General features: G+C 40.2%; 1 protein-coding gene across 1 annotated transcript; it reads right to left on the bottom strand.

The window, feature by feature from the left end:
- Window positions 1-17,642: 17,642 nt before the first annotated feature.
- On the bottom strand, window positions 17,643-18,248 carry LOC130051564 (uncharacterized). The gene is made up of 2 exons (XM_056153583.1): window positions 18,010-18,248; window positions 17,643-17,874 (listed from the first exon to the last, which is right to left on the bottom strand). Exons 1-2 carry the CDS (start codon window positions 18,246-18,248, stop codon window positions 17,643-17,645), a joined length of 471 nt encoding a protein of 156 aa, XP_056009558.1.
- Between the last annotated feature and the right edge of the window lie 3,503 nt (window positions 18,249-21,751).

Genomic DNA, 21,751 nt, shown 5'->3' with positions numbered 1-21,751 from the left:
ATTTAAACATCACCTAGACATTTTTAAATATTTCAGTCCCCAGTCATGGCAGTATTTCTTTACTACAAATAACCCGGCTAATCGGTTATGAATTATATTCAACTGCTTAGCATTGTTTCAACCGAGTAATCGGTTAATTAACCGGCTAATTGTTGTCACACATAGTATTCCAACCTGTATAGACCAACCAAACTGTGGATAGATACATTGTACCTTCCCGCACGAACGATAACTTGTACGAGCAAGAATTACGAAAATCCGGAATAATGAGACAAATTAAGAAAATACATGTCATCTCTACTTTACTTTGTCCTTTTTATTCATAAACTTACCACTATTTCCCATATAAATGTAGGGGTGAAGCTGAAGCAGGTAGTTGTAGTTCCTGAAATCTGCCTACCATCATCTGGTACTACTGTGTTCCCTGTTCCCACATCCAAAGTTGGTGTTCCTATACGGATTATAACGAAGAAAAAATATACGACTTGATTGTATGTGATAAATACAAATTTACCAGAATGTGTAATCACCAGGTTCAAAATGAATGCGGTTTTCTTTGCCATTATTTATTTTGTTAGATATTCCCAGGTTAGAATATAGATGCATGAACTGGTTCAAGTCTTCCAATCACAGCGATCACTTTGGTCTGCGATTTTTTTTTATCTCTGTTTGCCCAACTATCTATTTTGTATTGCTTATAGGAGTAATGAGATTGATCACTGTTCGTTATCTTCACCTTGGAACTGCCCCGCTCTTCGTTTTAGTTTGTTCTACATGTAATGTAATTTAGGGCAATTGTGTTAATTATGAAAGGTGAAAATAACGAACAGTGATCAATCTCATCAATCCTAAAAGCAATACAAAATAGAGAGTTGTTCAAACAAGGACCCCTGGATATACCAGAGGTGGGATCAGGTGCCTAGGAGGAGTAAGCATCCCATGTCGACCGGTTACACTCGCTGTGAGCCTTATATCTTGTAAATCTATGAATTCTTTGTGATGAAATTCTGGATATACATCACAAGATATTGAATATACATCACAAGATTTTGAACATATATCACAAGATTTTGAACATATATCACAAGATATTGAATATATCACAGGATATTGAATATACATCACAAGATATTGAACATACATCACAAGATATTGAATATACATCACAAGATATTGAACATATATCACAAGATATTAAATATACATCACAAGATATTGAATATACATCACAAGATATTGAATATACATCACAAGATTATCGAACATACATCACAAGATATTGAATATACATCACAAGATATTGAATATACATCACAAGATATTAAAATTACATCACAAGATTATCGAACATACATCACAAGATATTGAATATACATCACAAGATATTGAACATACATCACAAGATATTGAATATACATCACAAGATATTGAATATACATCACAAGATTATCGAACATACATCACAAGATATAGAATATACATCACAAGATATTGAATATACATCACAAGATATTAAAATTACATCACAAGATTATCGAACATACATCACAAGATATTGAACATACATCACAAGATATTGAACATACATCACAAGATATTGAGTATACATCACAAGATATTGAATATACATCACAAGATTATCGAACATACATCACAAGATATATAATATACATCACAAGATATTGAACATACATCACAAGATTATGGAACATATATCACAAGAAATAGAACATACATCACAAGATATAGAATATATATCACAAAGTATTGAGCATACATCACAAGATTATCGAACATACATCACAAGATATTGAATATACATCACAAGATATAGAACATACATCATACGATATTGAACATGCATCGAAAGATTATCGAATATAGCAACGTTTTACAAGCCATAGACGGGTGATTTTTTGGGATTGTAAGCAATTAAAAATGAACTTGAGTCGTAAATTGTCTTATCTATAGAGGTGACGTGTTCTGGGTATTGACAATGAAACAGGTTTGTCCATTATACAACCATCAACATTGGAAATAAACAAGCGTCAGCGAGACAAATTGATAAGCAGTAAGAAAAAGTAACTAACCTTTTGTTGATGTAGTACAAATTAGAATAAAACACACAAATGATACCAGTATATTCATCTTCTCTTCACAGTAAACGTACTGGTAGTATATAAGAAATGAAAGTACACCAATACGTACTTCCTGGTTTGCGTGACCGAAATACATTTAACTAGAGACGATAAAGATGCGAGCAAAACGAATATCTTCCCACCGATTGGAGAACGATATAGATTCGGCGCTTTATTGGTAGCAGTTATCTATTTTCAAGCAAGATTAAGAGAAGGAAATTCAAATTCCACAGCGGGATTGGAACCCTTTCTGTACCAACAGCTGGAATAAGAAAGTGAAAGTAGCTGATATCTTTAAAATGTATGCATTGATCATTATACTGCAGAAACACGACAAGAAGTACACTGTATTGCTGATGAATAGAGAAAGCGTCTCGCACCTATCTTACCCTGCCTGCAAGTTTCTTGAATCTAAAAATCAGAAAAAATGTAATACCTTTCCTATTAATGTAAAGTTTACAAAATTTGCAAGGATAAATAGCCACTATATGATGTATACTTTCTGATGATTATCTTCAGAACGAAATCGCGAGAAAAATAGGCAATCAAATACGTGATAAGAAACAGTAGAATCACAGCCGGTTTTCCGTATTGACTGTATTGACAATGTTATCAATTCAAACACACAGGTGCCTATTTACCCTCGATGTTGAAAATGCTCATTGTGGGTGTTTAAAGGGACGGCTTTTATATAACACTTAAAGAAGACATGAATTAATAAATACGTACACATTGCTCATCTTATCCACCATATTTTTCTCAGGTAGCCTAAATTACTCTACCTATATATATCCCAAAGAGGATTGTCACAAAGGTGATTTGTCTAGTTGAACTCAACCAGTGCACATCTCCGATAGTAATATATAGGGATTGAGAAATAGATGAAATCACGTTTTAAAACATCATGCTTTGCTCGAAATTACAACATATGTATTATATACTAGTGAAATATTCTGAAATTTTAGATGATTTAGATAAAATGCGAAAAAAGCTTTTCTTGTATACTCGCCAAATGCAAGGTGAAGATAACGAACAGTGATCATTCTCATAACTCCTACAAGCAATACAAAATAGATAGTTGGGCAAACACGGACCCCTGGACACACCAGAGGTGGGATCAGGTGCCTAGGAGGAGTAAGCATCTCCTGTTGACCGGTCACACCCGCCGAAATCAAATGCGGACATCTATTCAACAGGTACCGGAGATGTGCACTTAACGAAAATGATATATTCTCTTAATTCTGATAAATCCACGAAACAATTTGATAATTTCCATCGACAGAACTTTATTACACGTTTTATTCCATTATACAGACTGCGACAGACTTCATCCGTGCCAATCAGGGGATATATCTGAGTTGAATATTTTTCCTGAATTGAATGCTTGATTGGTCAGGGGTTTTGCAGTTTATAGAAATAAGGAATCTGATCTTGCACGTACATATACACTGAGCAGCAGGTTGGATATGTTAGAGGGCCTAGTCTGCTCTCCCCCACGTTTTTGACAATTTGCTTTTCCGTAATTGTAACATACAAAGTCAGTATTTTCTACATGCAAAGTTCAAACTAATATTTTTTTTAAAATTACTAATGATAAACGCAATTATAAGCACCAACTCTTTTAAGTTTCCAGTACATTGTCAATCACAAATTTTAAATTGCTTGTAAGTTTATACTTATATCATTGATCAATTTGCTTTCCTTCTGTGAAATGATAATGTATATCGAAGTAGGATGGTCTCTCTTTCTCTCTCTTTCCAGTTCAATCAATACATATATACATACAAAGTGACCGTAAATAATTATGCGATTCCCAAAGAGACAATCACTGCATGAAAACGCTAGTTTCCGCAAAACTGAACCCATATGAAAACCTTGCGGAAACCTGATGTTGAAGTTTCCCATATTGTTCCCGCAGTGCGTAAACGATTATATATTTTCCGCAAGTTTCCGTCTGCGGAAACCTGAAGTTGAGGTTTCCCGTATGGTTTGTTTACGCCGTGCGTAAACGATTATATAGTTTCCGTCAAGTTACAGTCCGCCAAAACTGTAGGCTATGATTCCGAATGGTTTCTGCAAAGCTGAAACTTAACTAAATTTCGGAGCTTTTTAAAGTAATGCAAGGTGAAGATAACGATCTCATAACTCCCATAGCAATACAAAATAGATAGTTGGGCAAACACGGACCCCTGGACACACCAGAGGTGGGATCAGGTGCCAAGGAGGAGTAAGCATCCCCTGTTGACCGGTCACACACGCCGTGAGCCCTACATGTATATCCTGATCAGGTAAACGGAGTTATCCGCAGTCAAAATCAATGTGCCAAGAACGGCTTAACAATCGGTATGAAACACGTCAGACAGCATTTGACCCAATGCGAGGTTGTACTGACGAACTAGATCGTTATAACGACCATAGAATTTGCGAAATGCTGAATTCAATCGAGACTGTTGAAACCCCTGTACCTTCAACTTGTTTGTCAGTAGCTTACCTCGATTTAAAAACTGAATATACGCAGAAATAATATACCATAAACAATTCAAATGCGAATCAAAAAACTCACACAGAAAACTTAAGAAATCAAGTGAGAAAAGAATAGTAGGCACTTTAGTAGTATTAGGCGACTCGAAAGGGAGTTCAACTGAGTGCAGTTTTGAGTGCAGGTTTTATAGGGAGTTCAACGGAGTGTAGTTTGGAGTGGAGGTATTTACATGAGTGTAGGGGTCAGCGGGAGTCAAGCTGGCCATCCTGGCGAGGTCAAGTTCGCCAGGTGGCGAGGTCAAGCTGGGCAGGTGGGAATTCTGAGGAGATAGCGTGTGGACGATTTGTTTTCCTTTTGATATTCCTTTTGATTTTCTGCAAGTCGGCGTGTTTATACAAGTCCAAATATATTAATTAAAGAACAATGGTTTAAAGTTTACACATTTGTTAAATCAACAATTAAAAGTTTACACATTTATTAAATAAACAATTTGAACAATTTTAAAGTCCCTAAAACGGGGTACTTTCGTTTTCACTTGTCGGAAACGCGGCTATTTTTGAAAATTACTTTGACTTTGTTTTGTAAAAATGAGCTCAGTTTTTCGGTAGTTTTATAAAACATGCAAAGAGTTTATGAATATTTTCACTATATTGTGTGGTTTGAGTCAGATCTGTCTACATTAGGCCTTTATTTTGTATTGGATCTAATGTGATTGATTGATTATTTCTTATTGAACTCGAGAATGATTCACTCTTAAGGTGACGTCACTACTACCCGTGAAGGACTGCACAATTTAGGCCTATGCTCGGCGCTTACGGCCTTTGAGCAGGGAGGGATCTTTATCATGTCACACCTGGTGTGACACGGGACCTAGGTTTTTGCGATCTCATCCGAAAGACCGCCCCATTTAGTCGCCTCTTACGACAAGCAAGGGGTACTGAGGACCTCCCATATAGTTTTACGCTATATTTTTAAAAATAATTCATTTTTACTTTAAATGTACTTTGGACATAAACTCTATTATGGATATAGCAGAACAGTTTTATAGTATATAAAAACAAGAACTAAATAAGCCCATATCTCTGGGCACTTCGCACCCTATGAGATCACAATGAAAAAGTACGTCACGACGTACATCTTACAGTTCATGTTTATATGTTGTCGTTATTGACTGCCGTTATCACGTGATAGGCCGTATACGTGAAAAATGTTCTTGTCAAATAATATATTATTTCAATTTCGTATCAAATCACTCAACTTTTTTATATTTGCGTGAAGGTCATAATTCATATTGTGACCTTGAAATCGTCCCTCTATTTCCCCCCGATCCCAATCATCACTACGTTGTAAGAAAATCCAATTTACATAATTATTGCAAGCAAAGTGTAAAGGGGTAACGATACACGGTGTATGATGGTGTATAAAGTGTATATGTTTATATTCCTGTTACAAAAGGAATAGTTAGGACAAACTTCTGATACATAAAGAAACCCCCCTTTCCGCATCTGATTATTTCTAGCATACTCTTGAAAATGAAAAAAGAGTAACCCTACATTAGATGCATTTTAATCTTCCCTTTATCGGAGCACTTGCTCTCTTCATAGATGTGGGTTTTTACAATATCAAAGATCGTTTTTTAATATAGGAAGTCTCATAATTTTCATGGAAACGTGAAGATAATGAACAATCTTATAATGATTACACAATTTAGAGTAGGGTAAACACGGATTCTTGTTGAAGTAAATATGAGTGGTGGCAACTGCGGTGCCAGTAGCGGTGTTCATGAGAATGTGAGGGGTGTTATATGGTGTATAGGTGGTGGTATGGTGCACACAATTGGTAGTATATGATGATAATGAAAATTTGGGTGGTAGTCTGTCGTGTTAACGAAAATGTGAGCAGTGTTATGGTGGTGAAACATGCAAACTAATAACTCGAAATCAATCTCTTTAGTTAATATTATGAAAAGAAATGCAAAATTAAGGACCTATATAGGTAATAGTGTGAGTAGTGTTAAAGAAACCCTAAGTCATGGGAACTGGTGCCCCGATAGTGGGGACTAGGTGTTATTTAGTGTATAAGTGGTAGTGTGTGGTGTACAAGTGGTGGTATGTGGTGTATAAGTCGTGATATGTGGTGTTAATAAAATGTGGGTGGTAGTATGGTGGTGACACACGTAAACTAATAACGGTAGATCAATCTCTTTCATTAATATTCTGATGCAAAGAAATACATAAATTAGGACCTATATGGGTAGTGGTGTGAGTTATGTTAAAGATATAAGTGATAGCATGTGGAGTGCCAGTAGTGGTGTACAGTTGGTGGTATGGGGTGTATAGGTGGTGGTATGTGGTGTTTGAGTGTTGGTATGTGGTGTATAGGTGGTGCATGAGTGGTTGTATGTGGTGTATAGGTGATGGTATGTGATGTTAATGGAAACGTGAGTGATAGTTTGGTGGTGACACATGCAAACTAAAAACGGTAGATCAATCTTCTGTCATTAATATTGTTATGCTAAGAAATGCAAAACTATATAGGTAGTGTTGTGTGTAATGTTAAAGAAGATGTAAGTGATGGCATCTGGTGTGCCAGTAGTGGTGTACAGGGGGTGGTATGGGGTGTATAGGTGGTGATATTTGGTGTTTGAGTGGTGTACAGGTGATGGTAAGTGGTGTGTGAGTGATGATATATGGTGTATGGGTGGTGTTAATGGAATGTGAGTGGTAGTATGGTGGTGTTAATGGAAATGTGCGTGGTAGTATAATTATGATACATGCAAACTAATAACGGTAGATCTATTTCTTTTGTTGATATTGATATGTAAAACTATCAATTCTCAGACCTGTATAGGTAGTGGTGTGATTGGTGTAGAAAAAAAAAAGCCAGTGTTAAAACACAAGTGTTAGCATCTGATGTGCCATTAGCTGTGTGTAAATGGTGTTTATGGAAATGTGAATGGTCGTAAGTGGTGTATAAGTGGTGGTATGTGGTGTTAATGAAAATAAGGGTTGTGGTATGTGGTGTTAACGAAAGTGTAGGTAGGGTGTATGTGATGTTAACGAAAGTGTGGATGGTTGTAGTTGGCTGGTTATTTCACGTCTCCCGAGAAATTTTCTGCCTTATATACACTACTTGCGGATGAAGTCCAATGCTTAGTGGTTATTACCCCTAGCAGTGAGGGCTCTTTAGCGTGCAAACGCCTACCACCATAGGGCCTTCCGAAAGACCCGTAAATGCAGTGCATTTGGAGGGCCAATCACTACCAATGTTTACGTCTTAGGTTGACGTTGCCATGGCATGAGGAGGAGCTTCCAGTTAGGAAGCGAACGCTCTATCATTGAGCAATGCGACCGGTAATGGCGTGGTGGTGGTGGAAGTATATAAAGAACCTAAAAGCCAGGAATTATTCATTCACTTTCATGCATTCGAGCAGTTAACATGATTGAGTGCCCAGATTGTCATGCTTTATTTTCCTGCAAAGATGCCATGATGCGTCATAAAAGACTAAAACACGGGTGCAGCGATGAGGAAGAGGATAATGACATGAGTGATGTCTCTCCAACACAGAGTGATGCTGACAGTAACGCAAAAGAAGACAATATCGTCTTTCGCCAAATGGCACATAAAGCGCGAAAACATATTGCCGGAGAATGGCAGAAGAGTTACGAGAAATACTTGAACAAAAATTTGTCAGTAAAGAAAGCTAGTAAGAAAGCAGACGAAAAGACCAAAGGAGAAACTTACCAACAGTTTAGACATCTGTATGAGCAGTTCCTTTACGATCAGTATCGGTTGCAAGAAGACACAACGCACGAACAGGTGACGGACGTCATCGATGAATTTGTGTCCGACAATCATGGATTAAAGAAATCCATTAAGATGACTCTTCGCAAAAACAAATATTTACTTGAATCATACCTAGATAAGTACGACAATGATGAAGACGAGGGGGAGGAAGATGAGGAGGAAGACGAGGAGGAGGAAGACTAACCGATGCGACAGAATCACACCTCTGTATAACGAGAAACCCACAAATGAACACTGTCTTTAAAAACTTAATCATTCAAATATTGACCTGCATCTACTTGAAGGAGAAAGCTACATCAAATGACATTTTTCATCTGAAATATGTAAAAATAAAAGTTGTAAACCTACAAAAATGTGTTATTTTTTATAACATGGGTATTACGAAACGAACTCACATAAGATACTTTACAAGATGTGCACCAGTATGAAGAGACGAGAGTTGGTCATTTTCATCATTTGAGTCATCATGGCTCAACGTGAAGGGTTTTATCTTACGCTCTCGAGTGATGGGTCTAAGGAATCCTTTCTGGACAATACGGCAGCTCAATTTAAAATCTTATTACCCCAATCCCTGGATTTGACGGACTGGGATTGGGAAGTCGGTTTAACCGAAATGATGTTTCCCAATGCCTTGAAAAACATCACAGTGGAAGAGGCTTATTTCCATATCCTCGTCCCCGAAGATTTCCTTCCCCACGTCAAAAACCCGGATATTTTCAAATGGGAACGATTTCGACTGGAAAAAGTCAATCTGCTTCTTTTGAGGCAGTGCCCCGTACTGGTCGAATGGCCCAATACCCCCTGGACTCAGCTCATCCATAGCAAGATGGATATCGTCCGAATTCACTTCAGACCCGGAGCTTACGTTCATTCCGCGGCTTTAATCGACGAAATCAATGAAGGTCTGGAAAGAAGTATGAAAAAGATATGGAAAACGATGGGTAACCCCAAAGAAGAAAGTTTCATGAAATTAGTTTATTTCGAAAAATACGAGCGAATCATGTATCAGTTTAAAGGGAAAACACTCAGAAAAACTCCCTTGTGCGTTCGTTTCCCCACATCCTTAGCTTACAAGCTCGGTATGGATAGTCAGAAACTGATCCTTCCAAACGAACCGGAGACCAAATGGATCAACGTGACTTACTTGGGGAACAATACCACGGATGTCTACGAAAATCTGAAATCCATGTACGTGCATTGCGATGTCGTGAATCCTCAGGTGGTGGAATCCAACGAATTGAAATTATTAAGGATGGTTCCTTGTACGTTTCACCTGGTGGACGGACAACAAGCCAAATGGGAACCCATCAGGGCCGAATATTTGAAACTGAGTAAACAACATTTCGATACCATCGACATTCACATCATGACCTTTCTGGGTACCATTATGCCCTTTTGAAATGGTAAAACACTAGTACATTAAAGCGAAAAGTGTTACGATGAAGTAACATCGCGGGGTCAGACGTCAGAAATGACACGGATTATTCACCATTCTTCTCCCTTTGATTGGTAGTGCCATAGCCGGAACCATCCAAGGGGGGAAAGGAAAGAAAAGAAAAAAAGACTTCGTAAAAAGTATAAAAAGCGTGTTTAACAAGAAACAGTCTCCACAAGAGTATCCTAATGGCTTATTACATCCTAATACATGGAAGGCGAATTTAACGAACAATGATCAAACTCCTATAAGCAATAAAAAAAAAAATAGTTGAGCAAACACAGACCCCTGGACACACCGGAGGGCGATCAGGTGCCTAGGAGGAGTAAGCATCCCCTGGCAACCGGTCACACCCGCCTACAGCCCTATATCCTGATCTGGTAAAAGGAGTAATCCCTAGTCAAAATCAGTGTGCCAAGAATGGTCTAACAGTCGATATGAAATACGTCAGATAGCATTTGGGGATCTAATGTATGAGAGGTCTGCATAGCTGACATTAGATACTCAGAAACAAGAAGACCACACATAGATAAACAAGTGAAAATGGTTCAGACCATGCATTGCCCTGTCAGAAATCTATTTATTCCCCGAATTAGCCTGAGGAGGGAGCTGAGAATACCCTCATGATCCAAAGAAAAAAAAGAGTTACTCATTATCAATATCACCTTAGCATTGACAACAGAATCATTGAATTGAACAGAAGGTCACCAACCACATGGCTATCCTTGAAAAAAAAGTGGAGGAACTAGATCCAACCAAACTCGCAGCATCGAAAAATAACAACCTCTGCTACATCTGCAGTGAAATGGAGCATTGATCGCTAGATTTCCCCATGTACCCTGATACAAATGCAGACAGTTAGGTCCCTGGATAAGTGACTGGCAGGCACTAGAAATCGAAGTAATGACTTTCACAATGGGGTCAACCACCCTTCAAAACCCCGGAACCCCTAAAAAAAGAAGAGTGAACTTGTGTGATTGTGTTCAAACTGTGTGACTTGTATCCATGTGTTCTTATAATGGTTTTAAAAATTGCATGTTCAATGATATGTAAAACATACAAATTGGGTTATCTTTTACTAATTCCGAGAAATTGTTTCTCATTGAATTAAGGCGCCCCGCCCCCATACAAATATAATGGGACAGCAGTTGCCACCACTCATATTTACTTTAACAAGGATCCGTGTTTACCCTACTCTAAATTGTGTAATTATTATAAGATTGTTCATTATCTTCACGTTTCCACGAAAAATTATGAGACATCCTATATTAAAAAAAGATAGTTGATATTGTAAAAACCCACATCTATAGAGAGATCAAGTGCTCCGATAAAGGGAAGTTTAAAATGCATCTAATGCAGGATTACTCTTTTTTTCATTTTCAAGAGTAAACTAGAAATAATCAGATGCGGAAAGGGGGGTTTCTTTATATTTCAGAAGTTTGTCCTAACTATTCCTTTTGTAACAGGAATATAAACATATACACTTTATACACCACCATACACCGTATATCGTTACCCCTTTACACTCTGCTTACAATAATTATGTAAATTAGATTTTCTTACAACGTAGTGATGATCGGGATCGGGAGAAAAAAGAGGGGCGATTTCAAGGTCACAATATGAATTATGACCTTCACGCAAATATAAAAATGTTGAGTGATTTGATACGAAATTGAAATAATTTATTATTTGACAAGAACATTTTTCACGTATACGGCTTATCATTTGATAACGGCAGTCAATAACGACAACATATAGACATGAAGTGTAAGATGTACGTCGTGACGTACTTTTTCGTTGTGATCTCATAGGGTGCGAAGTGCACAGAGATATGGACCTATTTAGTTCTTGTTTTTATATACTATAAAACTGTTCTGCTATATCCATAATAGAGTTTATGCCCAAAGTACTTTTACAGTAAACATGAATTATTTTTAAATATATAGCGTAAAACTATATGGGAGGTCCTCAGTACCCCTTGCTTGTCGTAAGAGGCGACTAAATGGGGCGGTCTTTCGGATGAGATCGCAAAAACCTAGGTCCCGTGTCACACCAGGTGTGGTACGATAAAGATCCCTCCCTGCTCAAAGGCCGTAAGCGCCGAGCATAGGCCTAAATTGTGCAGTCCTTCACGGGTAGTAGTGACGTCTCCTTATGAGTGAATCATTCTCGAGTTCAACAATAAAAAATCAGTCAATCACATAAGATCCAATATAAAATAGAGGCCTAATGCAGAAAGATCTGATTCAAACCACACAATATAGTGAGAATATTCATCAACTCTTTGCATGTTTTATAGAACTACCGAATAGCTGAGCTCATTGTTTACAAAACAATGCCAAAGCGATTTTCAAAAATAGCCGTGTTTCCGAGAAGTGAAAACGAAAGTACCCCGTTGTAGGGATTTTAAAATTGTTGTTCAAATTGTTTATTTAATAAATGTGTAAACTTTTAATTGTTGATTTATTAAATGTGTAAACTTTAAACCAGTGTTCTTCTTTAGTTAAAAGATCTGAACTTGTATACACACGCCGACTTGCAGAAAATCAAAAGGAATATCAAAAGGAAAACAAATCGTCCACACGCTATCTCCTCAAATTTCCTACCTGCCAAGCTTGACCTCGCCACCTGGCCAACTTGACCCCTACACTCATGTGAATACCTCCACTCCAAACTACACTCCGTTGACCTCCCTATAAAACCTGCACTGAAAATTGCATTTAGTCGAACTCCCTATCGAGTGGCGTTATACTACTCACTTTATATCATACTGTTATTAGAATTATCTCAGTTAAACAAAACATATATGAAATGAGATACAGAAAACAAAGTATAGTCCGTGTGTTGTTACATTTGCTAAGTTAGCACGTCTGTGTACTTCAATATGCTACATATTCGTATTTTGTGAAGCATATATTGTAAACAGATATAACATGATTGTTTTTCTGAATAAACATACATACATAGATAATCCCTCTATGTACTTCTTGTTAGTTCCATGTTCATTGCAAGGTTTTTCCTCGGTCATGGGAACAATAGAGATAAATACACAAGGTAAACTGGAAGAATAGTGTCCAACTTAGTCGCATAGAAACAAAGATCGAAGTTCATTGTAATTGAAAATAAGTGCATGGTTGGGGGGGAGGGTATGAATTGGATAAACCTTCAACTGGGACATTTATATCCAGTCATGTCTTTACGCAGATTTTACGTTGCATGTGCATTACTAGGAATGTGCATTTTTTATTTTCATAATTTCAAAACTATGAATATTCAATCAAAACATGACATGGTTCCATTTGAGTCATGCAAGGTTTTCTCTCATAAACAATAATCAATTTTGCCCGACGTAAATCACAACCAATCAGCGATCAGATGATTTATGGGAAAACATACTGCTATAGATATCTAATTTATATTTTGTGCAAACTGTTTCACAAACATTTAAATTTATAAAACAAATCGTGCATGTGTGAACTTTTTACATCGTTTTTCTATATTATGCAAGGTGAAGATAACGAAGAGTAATCAATCTCATCACTCCCATAAGCAATACAAAATAGATAGTTGGGCAAACACGGACCCTTGGACACACCAGGGGTGGGGTCAGTTGCCTAGGAGGAGTAAGCATCCACTGTTGACCGGTCACACACGCCGTGAGCCCTATATCCTGATCAGGTAAACGGAGTTATCCGCAGTGAAAATCAGTGTGCCAAGAACGCCTTAACAATCGGTATGAAACACGTCAGACAGCATTTGACCCAATGATAGGTTGTATTGACGAACTAGGTCTTGATAACGGCCATAGAATTTGCGAAATGTTGACTTCAATCGAGACTGTTGAAACCCCTGTACCATCAGCTTGTTTGTCAGTAGCTTACCTCGATTTAAAAACTGACTATATGCAGAGCAAGCTCTTTCATATCGAATCAGTTGAGATATATAAACACCATATGCAGGTGATAATGGAATATTGCTACATAAATATGGGAAGTTGACGATGGAGAAGGTGATCTGTTTGTCATACAGCTGAGTTGTCAGTTTGCCGTTAATGTCTACTTTCAATAAAATATCTAATTATGAAGTAGAAGTGAACGAGTCTGTGATGTCCTTTATTTCGAGGTCACAGGGATATATCAAATCGACATATGAATGAAAGTCATTATTGTTAATAGACAAAACGTCATTGATATATCGAAATGTCGGATTGAAGGCCACAGCGAGACATGTTTTTTCTCACGTAGAAGTTTTTGAATAAATTCTGCTTCATATGAATATAGAAACAGGTCAGCTAACAGCTAATAACGGAGCAAAATTCGTGCCCATGGGAATTCCAACAGACTGTTGGAAGACCTGATCACCAAAGACCACGAAGATATTGTCAATAAGGAACTCTAGCATATTTTTTATTTCAACTTCAGAGTACTTGTGCATGGAATCAGAGTGGTGTTTAACAAAATAAGTTTTTGAATGACTGATCACTAGATATGAATATTTCCATTTTCCATTTTTGTTGAAGAAGCAACTGTCTATGATATCAAAAAGTCTAGTCTTTAATTCATCGTGAGGAATGGTCGTGTATAGTGTTGAAAAGTCATAGGTTTTAATGTTATTGATATGGGGGAAAATTCTGCGATTTCTTTACTAAAAGTTCTTTGGAAGTTTTTAGAATCCACATTTGATTAACACCACTTCTGGCATATGTAGTCGCACAGTAAGTTTGAAGCTTCTCCTTCACAGCTGTTAATATTTTCGTGAGGAGCAAAGATAGGGGCTTGGTAGAGCACTTACTGTATCCAGCAATGCATCTTTGTTTGTAAGGGTTTTTATGTAGTTTAGGAATCCAGTATAGGTACGGTAACTCATTCGACCCATTGACTGGGATATTAAACGTGTCTAAAACTGAAGCATGGTTTTGAAGAATTTCATCTTTTGAAAGGGCAGTTGGAGTATAAGTACCATTACCAAAAGTGGAATTAATGCCAATTTCGTTGACAATACAGTTGTAATAATGAGCCTTACAAACAAAGACAATGTTGTTACTAGCTTTGTCAGCTGGAACCAAAACATTTCCTCATGTAACCTATCTAATTCTTTTATCACTTCTTGTTTACTAACCACAAAAGGATAGATAGTACGTACTTTTGTTTTCATATGTCGAATGCGGAATTTTGATATTCCTCTTATGCTTTTAACCCATTCTGACAATGCATCAAGGTTTCATATTTAACCCATCGTCTTTCATGATCTTCGACAGAATTGATAATAGAGATGAAGTTTTGTCACCAATTAAAAGACGGAGGTTCTCTGTATTTAGGACCTTTTAGAATAAGTGATTTGAGGTCCTCATTTTCAACTATATCAACATCACCAGTAATGACATATTCAGCTGGACTATAGTTGAAAGAAGATGAAGAACAAGAACATATTGGTGGATTACGTATACGATGGTCTATATCTAGGCACTGCAAAGTTTGTTTATAATTAAGAAGTTTGGATGCAATAGTAGAAGTATAGCTGTAGGAAATACAGGGTGTAGAATTGAGCTTGAAATAAGTTGGAATACACGATTGAACTATTTCATGACGAAGAATGTTGCTTATGTTGACGGCATATATTCCTTTGCTTGTAAATTTGAGCATCAGGAACTGACGGCACGATTTGAAAGGAACATCATCCATGATCGGTACTCGTTTAAAGTTTCTGTAATTGGCAACATCCATAATCATAGAGTTCAGTCTACATTCAGGTGTTGAAAAAACAAAGTATAGACTAGCCATAGCTTCTTCAAATAACGTGTGTAAAACTCTCAATGGAACAGAGTAAAGTTTTGTGCGAATATGAAGTGGACCTAATTGTCTGTTGACGTAAGGCAAAAGTGAATCAAACGTGACATCATTTATACTTGGTCTTTTATATGAACGACGTCCATGACTGCGTTTCCGTCTTTGATTATTGGGAAAGAGTCCCATCACATTCACGTTATTTCCTTGTGGACTAGTCAAATTTCCCACATCATACACATTGTCATTGCATCCATATGGAAATGCAGTGCCCAGGGTCCTGATCCAGTGATATTCTCGTTGTATACGAAAAGGGGTGCTTAATGTTGGATTGTTTGTGTGATGGTAAATGTTTTTCCAAAACCCTTACCCTCATGGACAAGATGTAGTGGTCCGGTGCATCAAAATACTTGTAAAGAAGTTGGTTACCACTATTATAATTTGAAATCTGTGCCCCGATATTCTTTAGGATTTTTTAACATAGCGTTCCTGCCACCCTAAATTCAAAATGGCTGCCCCTTGTTTACAATTTTTAATGTAATGAATCTGTATTGTGGTTTATGTTGTGTTATAATCAAAAGTTTGCGATTATTAGAGGTCTAAAAATCATGAAATAAGCTCAATACCGGTGTAGCATACAGTCACGCAAACTTTCTTCTGCATTTCTATGAAAACTATAACGTGCCGCTCTTCTACCCGACTTTCCTCTGTTCTCACAATATGAGCTATAAAGCAAGGGCATAGACAAGACTAGACATTCTGCATGTGAGATATCCAAATACATGGACATGTTTTGAATAATGAACTGATTGTTTCTTAGCAACACATTAATTTCCCCTCGCAATTGTCAAGGATATATGTAAACACATGTACGTGTGTCCCTCAACACTCTACATCTGCGCTCTCCAGTGAACTAACAGGGCTGGATGAAGTTCCCCCTCAGGCAATAGGTCTTAGGGGTGGTGTCACGCCCTCATAGCGGCACAGGGCATCCATAGCCTCTCGAAGGTTGGAGGTTAAGGTGGCGTTAGGATCCGGGAACACCAGAGTGGAATCAACGGATTCCGCCTGACTGGCGACACTACGGTTGGGCCCCAGGATCTGGTCCGCCAACCAGTTCAGAACCCTCATACGGAGGCGACTGGCCTCCGGAACACCAGGAACTTCACGCCTAAAGACGGGGTGGAGGTGTGTCTGGGTGACGTGATCCCTCATCTTTCTTGTCTGCATGGTACAGTCGACATGCAGGCACTTGGATATGCGCCTTCACCCTCTCGTCCTACCACGTCTTCGCATCGGCTCTCCCGAGTCAGCCTCTGGGCCTACAACCTCTCTCTGTATCCCTTCTGCGCTAGGGGATCCTCAGCTCACTCTTCTCTCCCGGTGCCATTCCTACGCCGGGTGCACGTCAGAGTCAGTCGAACTGCAAAAGAATGCCGTCTAACCTGACAGCACCTTGCCCCAGAGCACGGAGGACAGATGTACTGGTGCAGGCTCGACAATTCAATGGTGACCCCCACACAAACCCGTGATACCACCCAACACACTGGATCATGAGCCTCCCATCAGGTTTGTGGCACACATAGTGGATGTCTGAATCAGACGAAGGGTCAAGGTCAGAGGACTTAGCACTAAACTCTGGGGAAATATCCTTAATTTTACGAGGCCTGCCACGCCGCCGGCGATTAGGACTTGGAACCACCCTTCCCCTTAGGGACTGGCTAAGACTCTGGGACCCGGGAGACGGTCTTGAGGAAACCCGCTCATTTTCAACAGGACGACCACCTCCCCCTCCCCCTGTCTTTGACAAGGTCTCCCCGGGAGTCTTAAACTTCTCCTGATAGCGGGATAACCAGAAGGGATTATCCATGTCTATACATCGCTTTAACCGGTCATGGTTTAACACCATAACAGACGACTTGGTCTTAACTCTGTAAAGGTGGGGGCTCAGCTTCTTATGGATAATACCAGTGCCCGTTCAAGAGGGGGATAGTTTCCTACACCTGCCCTTCACCGTGGCAGTGTCTAGGGCATGGACGTAGGAACGTGAACTCCTTGAGGTCATAGTCCCTCTTCATGCGCTCCTCGGAGGTCCGTAGGCGGGAACGTGCCATCTGATGGGCTGTCTGGGTTGCCCGCTCTAAGTCCATCACATAAGCTTCCATATCCACTGGGGGTCTCTCCGTGGGGTCCGGAACATCAGGTCTGCTGGCATGTTGATTTCCCTGCCTAGCATGAGTCGGTTAACTGTAAAACCGGTATGTCTGTTGATTGCTGAGAGCGATTTGGGCCAGGTGATCATTCCAATGATCCTGCGCTTTGTCAATGTAACATTGGAATGCATCCATCAAGGTATGATTGTACCTCTCAACTTGTCCGTTAGCCGAGGGGCGATAGGGGGTGGTCCGCGCCTTATGGGTCTGTAACAGTTCACAGATGGCCACAAACAACTTGCTCTCAAAGTTCCGGCCCTGGTCAGTGAACACCTGAAATGGGCAGCCAAACCGGGCAAAGAACTTGTTCACAGCTGCAGCCGCTGTGACTTCTGCAGTATGGGAGGGGAGCGGCTTGCACTCGACCCACTTAGTAAACTGGTCTACCATGACCAGAACATACACATTGCCCTTATAGTGGGGGGACCAATGTTTTCCCGTTGAATTCAAATGTTAATTTTTGGACACTGGTTGGGCTGTCTTTAGGGATGATATAAGTTGTAGAAAAATATGTCTCCAATTTTTTCAAGTTCTTTATAGCAGCCATTTTGGATTTTCAAAATGGCGGATATCGAAAACGTGAAATTCTATTATCTTGCCTTCTAAATGACCTAGAGTTTTAAATTTGGTGTCCAAATGTACATATTTGCGGATACTTAATACAATAAAAACACATTTATACACCTATATATGATCGAAAGGGTTGTTATGGCGGCCAAGTTTTGATTTTCACGCACGTATGTCAATGCATATATATCTTTTTTTTCCCCATCATTTTCACTTCTAAATCACACAAAGGCTGGACTTTAGTGTTAAAATGTAAACTTCTGGGGATAGAGACACGAATAAAACAGGATAAACAGGATAACAGGATATTTATTCGTCTGCACCAATAACAATACACAAACACCGAACAAGGCGTCTATCGCCTCTGTAAGAACCAAATCAATTAGAAATAATCTTTATCAGTTAAGTTCTCAAAATCCAATTACAACATTTCACAAACACACACACACATACACATACACACCATGTCTAGAAAGAACACACTCATATATGAATTTGTTTTACATTCCGCCACCCCCCCCCCCCACCCCCACCTCTCCATTATGGTGATAATGATAGCCTAACAATCGATTATATAATTATGTAGTGTCTTTGTGCAAGATTTTTAGTTGGCAGTGTTCATTGTTACATTGAAGGATCTCCATCCCCCTCATCATCATCGTCATCGATTCCCATGGGGCGATCCTGACCCGTGTTACCACACACCTCTTCATCTGCCCCACACATACACATCTCAGAACAGTTGAGATGCTGAGACCTGCATGAGCAGCGAGACATGCATTGGGTCTTCTTGCAGTCACATTTGATTAGATGTGTGATGGCAGTTGGGGCTGGAGGGTCCTTGGTTGTGATGGGCACCAGCTGATCTCCTTCTGCTCTCCATCCATGTTCTGTTGGTTGTGGAAGCTGGGGGTCCGGTACATGATCCTGATGCCACACCATGGCCTGGAAATGTGCACGAGCAATGGCTTCATGTAAAGCTCCCCGTGTTGGTGGCAGCTTCTGTGCCTCTAGCTGGTTCTTGGTAAACAGTATCCACCTCAGCTTGCCCACATCCACCACTGTAGTACAAGGCTCATACAGCTGGCATACAAATGCCTCAATGTCACTTTCTGTGTCAGCTCCCAGCTCCTCAGAGGCCCCAAGGTCATCAAACGCAGATACCACCTCAACAGAGCGCCTAATGAGGGCTTACCAACATGTGAGCTTTCCCTTGCCGGCAAACCGACCAGTCTGGTCTGCTCCCGTGAATACATGGAATCCTGGCAGGGCTGCAGCCTTCCTGACACCAAGTTCATGTACTATTGGTTCCAGTGAGATTTGCCTCTTCTTCTTCCCTACACCCGTGATGAAGTATATGTCTTTGCATAGTTCATGGTACCGGTGAAGTGCTAGGATGAATATATCAGTATCAGGTGACTGAATGTACAGCTGTGTTGCACCTCTTCGGACGGCATCTAGACATTGAAGAATGATCCTCGTATCAGCATCCTCCTGGAAGCTACGGAGATGCTGTACATCCATGCAGTTGGAGAAGACATCCTGCCTTGAAGTGACGATGAAGACCTTGGTAGTCCCCTCAAAGTGACCCAGAGCTTTCTTTGCCAGGTAGACAGTTATCTCATCTTTGGTGTTGGTGTTCGACAGGAATTGTTTTGCTGTCAGTTTCCCAATCGGGGTGCTGTCTTGAACGTGGTAAGCAGTGGGCGGCTTGCCACCCTGGCGCCTCTTCCGTGTGGCCTCTTTCAGTGAAGTTGGCAAATCACATCGGTCAAACACGAGGTGGACTTCATCATACCCGTTGGTCTTGCAGTCTAGTGTTGCATTGAAATGGTCAGCCCACTGGGCACATGTTTTGACCCATTGTGGCTTACCCATTGCTTGTACTACTGCCATACCGTCTATGACAGTCACCTTCTTGGGAGGGGGTGGAGTACGTTCAGGATTGACATCCTCTGGCTGCTGACCAGTGCCAGTTGACTTCTTGGGTAGATCTTCTAGGATGCGCATGAGCTTGCTTTCGTCTGTGCATGGTAGTAGTGTCCCATCCATTGCAAAGAGAGCTCGTGGAAGCGTGGTGAATTTATATTGACCAATGGCATCCTTCGAATTGATCTCTGGTTGTGAGCGGGCCACGATCAGCATGCGCGCAAACAGTGACCTGTCGTCTTTCAGCTCTACAACCTGGTCTGCCAGTTTGTGCTTCACAGCTTTCCTGGCACTCTTCCACATCTTCAGTTGGACCTTTTTCATTCTGGCCCAAAGGTTGATTTCATTTGTGTTGATGCGCTCTGCAACAAACGTGTCATACGCTTTCTGACCAATCTCATCTTGGTTCCAGACATCCTTCTGGACTTCAGCTGGCATCACCACCTTGGTGATGATATTCGTCAGGTCTTCACCTTCATGCGTCATGGGATTCATGGACTCTCTGATCACATTCTTCAGTCGCGAATGTTGTCTTCCTGCCTAGCCCAGACTGTGGTTGATAGGTCGTGGTGCTCCTTGCGTGTAGCTGATTGTGAGCCAGCCATCTGACGGGCGTCTTCAGCAAGCCTACTCAGCTCTGGTGCTGTAAGAAAGAACCTTTCGCGGGCACTGGCATTCTGGGTAATGCCCACAAGACCCCCTGTCACCTTCATGATCCGGTTGATATGCTCCAGTGCATGGTCCACACCTACAGCACAGAAGGGGAGTTCATTCTTATGGACACTGAAGTTCCCATCCATGAACTCTTGGTAGATCCCTGGATCTGTCATCTGCAGGTCCTTCATCTCTGCAAGGTACCGGGGAGCCAGCCTGGCATATTTCTGTTTGTCATGTGCAAAGAACTATATGCACATCTCATCCAGTGAAGACAGGTGAAGCTCAAATTGTCCATCACGGGTGGCACGGATGAATGTGTATATCACCATTATCATCCGTATGTAGCGCCGCACAAACTTGAACAGTGGACTCTTGGCTTCTTTCCTCTCATCAAACTTTGCCATGACCTCCAGGACTTTGTTTGACTCGAGGACAGCTAGCATGTTGTTCTGCGTGCTTGTCATCTCCTCTCGGTTGTGTAGATGACAGCTCTGGGCAACCTGTTGTGCTGACTGGGTACATGGGCCCCACAGATGGGGATGCTCTTGGAAGAATTCGTCCACATAGAGGTCGAAGAGGGCTTGGACAGTGGTGATGTGGGCCTCCAAAGCCCTCTTCATGTGCTTGGCTTTCAGTATTTGTCTGGTCGTTGTTGGGCCATAGATATCAGCTTCAGACCAAGCCTCGTCAAGATCACTGTCCTCTATGGCATTCCCAGCAGCCCTCCGTGCAGCCACCAC

This window comes from Ostrea edulis, chromosome 2 (genome assembly GCF_947568905.1).
Source record: "Ostrea edulis chromosome 2, xbOstEdul1.1, whole genome shotgun sequence".
Lineage (NCBI taxonomy): Eukaryota > Metazoa > Mollusca > Bivalvia > Ostreida > Ostreidae > Ostrea > Ostrea edulis.
This window is presented reverse-complemented; position numbering and strand designations above follow the sequence as displayed.